The following is a 6,755-nucleotide window of genomic DNA, read 5'->3' as shown; positions in this document are numbered from 1 at the left end:
CGCGTGCACAAACAGTGAGGCCGGGGAAACTTTCCTGGGTTTAGATTGTAAATGGCGCGTTCAACTTCGTTTCCGGAAATTCCGGAAACCTCGCTTCCGCAATGACATAACATTCGCTAAAGGTGTCCAACTTCATATCCCGAAACGCCACCATCGCCTGATAGTGCTCAAGAAAAGCATTTGTCATTTATATGTGTCACGAGGTTACCGTTCCGCGAGATTTTTCGAGACCGAGGACCCGTTTTGTGCGAATCTCCCCGGCGAAGAAAATTTCGGCACTGGAAAGGACAAGAGCTCGCTTTTGTCGGTTCTTTCAGCATTTTTTTTCTTGCGTCATCTTAGTAGCACGGAAGAGTGCAGTTTTAATGTTGAGTTATTCAACTCTGCTTCGTTCCGCAACGACGAATGTCATTAGCTCTTTCAATTGCATTCTTGTTGCACTGCTGATTCTGCCGATAGGCTCCTGCTCTGTTTCCTTAAGCTCTTTCATAGTTAGCTCCAACAATTCCCACACAAAACGATATTTCGGAATCAGATTAAGCGACAAGTACGCACAAGTCGAGCGCGACTGGCTCATAAACCGCCATACACTTTATTCGCTCGCGGAAAAAGCGGAACACAACACCCGACAAAATTTCTATTTTTAGATCCTCGCAAGGTCAAAATGGCATTTAAAGGCTATCGGGACAAACTAACACACATTAGTGCTCTTACTCAAAATTGTATACCAGTGCGCGCAAGCTAATGGCTCCCGACGTATACGCGAAGACGACGACACTTTCTACGATCGAGATTTCTATAGTTCTATAAAAACAGGCTCAGTGAAGGGCATTTATAGCCACATCACTAATGAACAAAACGTGGTAACGGAGAAGTCACGAGCACACAAACAGAAAACTCGAATCACGAACACAAATCTCAAAACAGTCTGCACTGCTTAGAAGGATTCATCGGGTCCCCGGGAGTGCAGTTAAAAGCCTTGGCGAACTGTGGCATGTGCTGCAGCGCGGGAGTGCAGATCGACTCGTGGTTTGTATTTTCAGAGCCGCCATAGCAATTGACGTAACACAGCGCGATGAAAAACAGCTGCAGTCCGCTGTACTTCTCCAAACCGAATAGGCTGCTGCTGTCCAAAGCTCTCTCTTGGGCATTGTAGGCATCCACAAGAGCGCCATAGCCAATTACTTCTTTGGCGTAATACCCTAGTTCACGGGCGCTGCCGGACGTGCCTGCTTTCAAACAGTCCATCAGGGGCTCAACAAACGAAGAATTGGTTGCGTAGTACGCCGAAAGGAACAAGGTCGCCAGTGATAAGGCGACCTCAGCTCCTAAGCCGCCGTAGTTTAAAGACGAAGGGAGCTGCGGATCAAATAGAGGGAAGGATAGAGCGTAAGGCATCAGCTCGAAGTCTCGCTTGTCGTAGGACACGATGGACACCTCCAAATCTTGCATAAGGTCTAACATATGTCCTAATTCTGCGTCCTTTCTGACGTGCACCGACTGTTGCCAGTTCCGCACGAAAGAATTATTCAAGTCTGGCACATGGTCTGCAGCCAGGATTTCTTCTCCGGTGTGCTCGATGTTACGGAAGACGATTTCCGAAGAGCTCCAGTTGCTGACCACGTTGATGCCTTCGTCAAAGTACGTCCAGTTGGAAAGACGCCGGAAAAAAGCGGTTCGCACGGACTGAGCCACACTTTTTGCGAGATTAAGTGCTTCGCCTTGAAGGGCTTCAGCATAGTATTTGTCGAACAGCGTGTGCCCGGAGATTAACATTGCTCTCGTGACGCAGAAAATCCTGTAATGGGCCTGCGTCGTTTGGTAGTCACGGTTGTAAAAGTTGAAAATTAAGTCTTTATTCGCGAAAAGGGCCGCCACTTGAACGGTGCACCAAGAGATCAATGTATGGAATGAGTCCGTGCCGTACCGCCACCAGAGATACAACACTCGCTCTAGATAACGGGGCGATGTGGTCGTCAGCGTGAGACTACTGTTCATCCTGATGTCAAGTTTTAAAAGCGTCGCTGTCCAGTTAACTTCCGTGAGGCCAAGCTGAGTCAAGTTTAGAAGAACGTCAGCGTTATTCTCGTCAGCTGCTTCGTAACGAGCTTTAGAGAGGTAGCTCAGGGCTGTTTCGACCGACGCGTCTATGTCCTGGAACGTCACCGTATCCTCGCCTTCGGGGTGAAAGCGTTCCTTCAGAAACTCAAAGTACGCCTCATCCGTGCCGGTCGCGAAGTCCCTATACCTCTTGACCACGAAGTAAAGGAACTTGCCAGAAACTAGGTTGATCCCGCTGCCATCGGGCGCGACGTCGAAGTCAAGGAGCACGTCCCAGCCCAGCTTCAAAGAGCTGCAGAGGAGCGGGTACAGAACGTCTGCGCCCTTGGAAGGCTTCGGCCACACGATGCCTGCCTCAACCAGCGCGTTCTTGACGGCTGGCAGCTCGTCTCTCTCCCCTTCGAGCACATCGACGCAGCTCCTGTACATGATGGCGGCCCGCTGCTCCATGTCTTGCCCCGATGCAGGCACGTCTGCACTCTTCAGCGACGCGGTCACCTTGTCCAACAGAGAAATGCACTGGTCGTTCCAAACGGTATGTCGGTTCTTCTGGCGCCAGCCGTCGCAGACGAAGTGCGTGAAGCTCTGGCACGGGTCCACCGATTCGTTGATGGAGGCGAGAAGTCTGGTCGAGTAGGCGAGGCAGGCATGCGTCTTGCAGGTGTTCCCCCAGTGCGCTGGGGAGCGCCATACAAGTGAGGCGATCGCCAAGGCCACAAGCGTCACCAATACAGTGACTCCAAGCACGGCCAGAGTAAGCCCGAGCCGCGATTTCAGCTTCTGGGGGTCCTGGAAAGTAACATTATTGCCGTAAGAAAAACGATGTGCACAATCAGTTGGTCTTACCTACGATCTCTATAAACCCCCAAAATAACCGCTTTTCTAGTGATGAATCATCGATACTGACAAAGTGTGCACTTTTGGGGTGTCTTTGGGCGCAAGGGCAGGCGCCTTCTTTCCCACAGCTGTACGAGTACAAAAATACAAAATCTCGGCTGCTGACCCGAAAGACGCGGGTTCGATCTCGGCCGCGGCGGATGAATTTCAATGGAGGCGAATTTCGATGGCGAAATTCTGGAGGCCCGTGTACTGTGTGATCTCAGTGCGCGTTAAAGAACCCCAGGTGGTGGAAATTTCCGGAGCCTGCCAATACGACGTCCCTCAAGCCTGAGTCGCTTTGGGAAGTTAAACGCCACAAACGACAAAAATACAAAATACTTTTATTTCAACATTACATAATGTTAGGAGGTGCGCCCAAAAATCCTTAGATTGGCTTGACAAAGCAGCGCACCTTCTTCCTACAGGAAACAGCGGCAACAACAGAGTACATATAACAACAAAAAAAGTGATCAAGCTTACATATACAAATCTGAGCCAAGAATTTGCTTTGAAGAACAAAATCAGGAGCATTGAAATGACAAGAATGATACACAATACAACACTACATAAACATGCCTTTTCATAGCAGAAACATACAACAGATCTAAGGAGGTACTCAACAAATCAAGTCCGATGCCAGGTTTTAAGATAGACAGCAAACCTTTATCAAGAAAATGGAGAGGGTTCGCTGTAGGAATTAAGAAGGTTAGGGATTTGAAAGCGAAACATTTGACGACCGTAATTGGTCCTTCACAAATCCGCTGTAGCCTAACACTCCGAGATGAACAGACCTACAAAATGTATTAACTGTGTGCCGAATGAATCGTTTTCTATACGTATACTAGAGATATCGAGACTAGGACATTACTTCACCTCTTGCAGTGTTCGTACACGCTGCTTTTTATAACACGTCATAGAACCTAAATGAGTGACGTTATTTAGAGTTTCTTTCTTCGCACGACACGAATCGAACCACTGCCGAATCAAAATTATAGTAACTGTCTAATCACTAGACGGAAAATCCTGTCGGAACAAAAGCGAATTGCTTTTTCGCCGCACAGATTTCAGGTAACATGTGAATTGCGTGTCACGGCGGATTTGCAAGCACCAAGGAAACCACGCGAAAGAAACAACACAGGCACTTTTTTTTTAATCAGGATTAAATTTTGACAGTTAGCCGCGAACCTCGTTATCGTGACTGGATGATGATACATAAGCCTTCTATGTTGCCTGCAGTTTGAGGCTCTTCGTGAGCTTGGCTACGACGACTTTTACCTTCGCATTCTTGTTGATTGTGAAGAAATCCTGGATGCGTTACTTTCTTCCTCATGTTGGCCTCATCAATAGAGCATGTGCTTTCTTCTCGCCCAGTGCCAAGCTGGGTCTAAACCAATCATAATCTTGTAGCGTGTGCTAGGATATCAAAAAGGACGGCCCATGCCTAAAAAAGCTCATTAAACAGATGTTGTGTTTCTATTTGCCACAGCACTGTGTCACCATCAGGGCCTGATCACTGCTCGCAAAGGATTTTCTAAATAAAAACACTCTTTGCTGATACAGCAGCATCCTGTCCTTTCGGCTGATGGCAGTTACTTTTTGGTGTTACTATACATTGACTAATTCCGAGCTCACAAAAGCAGCAGAGCTCAATGAGACAAAGCCACTCGAAAGGAACATCATAAGTCCATAAGTCATGACACAGACATGCGCTGAAAGCAGTACTGAACCGCACACTTTTTACCATTTTGTAAGCCTACCTATATTACTCGTTGATTTCTTTTAGCCCATGCTGTTCTGATCTGCAAATAATGAGTCAACTACTTGCTCAAGAGCCAATACATGCGGCCTTAAGAACACTCTACAGTGCTAGTTCCCCCTCTCAGGATGCGTGACTTCGTTCCTTCAACGTCATCGACCTATACGCGTAAGCTTCCTTCTGAGCATGCAGTCAAAAACTGCAGCTTTTCTGTTACGCTAGGCGCGTGTGCCAGGTTCCAATGGCGCGTACCGGAGGCGATTTCGTCCTATCTTCGCCAGGGGGCGGATTGCCGCGGAAGCCGGGCGGCTGCACGAAGGGCGGCTGTTCGACATTCCCCGGGCTGCTGGACAGCGGCGAATCAATGCTGAGCGCTCCCGAGTAAACACCGTAGGACACGGACGATGCTGGCGATGACAGGCAGGAGCCGACGGCAGCAGTGTCAGCGGAGGTCATCCCGTTCACACCATGGCCACGTCCCACCGGCAACGCCGCAGCTGAGGGACTGGCTGGACCGACACTCTCTGGACAGGTACCTCCAGCAGGGTCCGCCTTGCCAGATGGTCGGAGGCGGTGGCCTTTGGCACCTGCCGATGAGAGCACGACACGGCGGTTGTGGAGGTCTGGTTATAAGGGGTGGGGCGGCGGGGGTTGTCGAGCCCAAAGGTTCTACTGCATGCTTGGCCATGACACATCAACATCTCTAAGGTATGTCCTTTAAAAAAGGCACAACCACATCCACATGTGGCTAAAAGCTCAGTAAAGTAGGTACTTTGAGAAATTCAGGACGCGAATCACAGCGAGAACAAAAGGTGTAGAAAACCAGACTCTAGGGAGCAAAAGGAACCCAACTGGCAGCTGCAGCATCACATAAACTTAAGTGCTAGTCTTGTAGTGACTAAACTCCCTACTCCTCTCCCAGAGGCCTGCGTGCCGTGCCGGAGAGGGTAGGTAGGGGTCCGGTTCAAACATTAAAATTTATTCTGAATCTCAATCTGAAGCAGAACGAAAATGGCACCGAATGGAGTCATCTGACAGCTGGAACGGCCTACCGTGCATACGTCTTTGATGGAATGCTGGTTGTATGCGCCTGGGTGCACTGTCGCTGCCCGCAGGGCTCCGCGAGGGGCTTCCAGGTATGTCCGACAAACGGGTGCCGCCTTGGTCTCGACCGCCGGGACCGCGTCTTTGGCGGCGGCGCTCTGCTGAGGAGGATCCAGGCCTCCGAGCTTCATCGCGACTTCCCGGCTTGTCAGGCGGCATTCCAGCTCACTGACTGATTGCTACGGCGTTTTCGAAGAAGGGCAACGCGGCGGAACGGATACCGAGAGGCATTCAATCTTCTTCTCGTCTCGTGCCCGGCGCGCACAGCGACCGTGCTCGCCGGTCAGACGATGGCGATAGCGATGGGGTAAGGGGGGGGGGGGCGCTTTCGAACCGTCAACCAGCAAAGAATCAGCAACGAAGTTGTTGTCGCCTCTAAACTGATGGCACATAACCATATCTTCTGCATCCTTGGAGTAGCAAAGACTGGCGCTCGCGCAGACGAAGTCTCTTTCACGTGTTTGCGTTGCCGGGTTCCCTTTCTAAATTTCTACCTTCACAGATCTGGCCTGGCGGCTTCCCTATTGTGCCCTTTTTGTGCCGAACCTGAGACAATAGACCACTTCTTGCGGTTCTGCCGCCGCTTCTCTCATTTGAGGAAGCGTCTTTCGCAAATTCCATTTCATCAACTGGGTTTGCCTGTGTCCTCCGCGGTTGTTCTTTCCAATGGCCCTTCTTTGCTTGGACGAAGCGACAGGAGTGTGCGCTCTGCTGTGCGAAATTTCCTTCAAGATACGGGGCGACTCCCATTCTAATTTCGTTTTCCCGCTCTCAGTCAGTACGACATTGAAACATTACAGGCATTGTATACTATTATGCACATTAAGTCATTGTCCCGTCTTCGATCTCCTAGTTAACAGGACCCCTGTCCTTGTGTCTTCCAATCTACCAGCATACATACCATTACCATTGCTCGAGGCTGGTTTGGTTGGAGGCTCGGATTGTAAGCTATCGA

The 6,755-nt window shown here is 49.9% G+C and overlaps 2 protein-coding genes across 2 annotated transcripts; both read right to left on the bottom strand.

Moving 5' to 3' along the window:
- Window positions 1-918: 918 nt before the first annotated feature.
- On the bottom strand, window positions 919-5,152 carry LOC144108183 (endothelin-converting enzyme 1-like). Its single transcript, XM_077641461.1, has 2 exons — window positions 4,949-5,152; window positions 919-2,850 (listed from the first exon to the last, which is right to left on the bottom strand). The coding sequence occupies exons 1-2, from the start codon at window positions 5,150-5,152 to the stop codon at window positions 919-921; spliced, it is 2,136 nt and encodes a 711-aa protein (XP_077497587.1).
- A 5-nt stretch (window positions 5,153-5,157) lies between these two features.
- Window positions 5,158-5,990, bottom strand: LOC144108182 (uncharacterized). Its single transcript, XM_077641460.1, has 2 exons — window positions 5,749-5,990; window positions 5,158-5,283 (listed from the first exon to the last, which is right to left on the bottom strand). Exons 1-2 carry the CDS (start codon window positions 5,929-5,931, stop codon window positions 5,158-5,160), a joined length of 309 nt encoding a protein of 102 aa, XP_077497586.1. The 5' UTR covers window positions 5,932-5,990.
- Between the last annotated feature and the right edge of the window lie 765 nt (window positions 5,991-6,755).

Source organism: Amblyomma americanum, chromosome 10 (assembly GCF_052857255.1).
Source record: "Amblyomma americanum isolate KBUSLIRL-KWMA chromosome 10, ASM5285725v1, whole genome shotgun sequence".
In the NCBI taxonomy this organism is placed as follows: domain Eukaryota; kingdom Metazoa; phylum Arthropoda; class Arachnida; order Ixodida; family Ixodidae; genus Amblyomma; species Amblyomma americanum.
The sequence above is the reverse complement of the archived record's forward strand: the minus strand, read 5'-3'. Positions and strand labels throughout refer to the sequence as shown.

Excerpts from the sequence above, each read along its gene's own strand:
- LOC144108182 (XM_077641460.1), bottom strand. The coding sequence starts at position 5,931 with ATGAAGCTCGGAGGCCTGGATCCTCCTCAGCAGAGCGCCGCCGCCAAA. Across the intron at positions 5,284-5,748 it reads CCATCAAAGACGTATGCACG|GTGCCAAAGGCCACCGCCTC; the intron begins GTAGGCCGTTCC and ends TCTCATCGGCAG.
- LOC144108183 (XM_077641461.1), bottom strand. The coding sequence starts at position 5,152 with ATGACCTCCGCTGACACTGCTGCCGTCGGCTCCTGCCTGTCATCGCCA. Across the intron at positions 2,851-4,948 it reads ATAGGACGAAATCGCCTCCG|GACCCCCAGAAGCTGAAATC; the intron begins GTACGCGCCATT and ends GTTACTTTCCAG.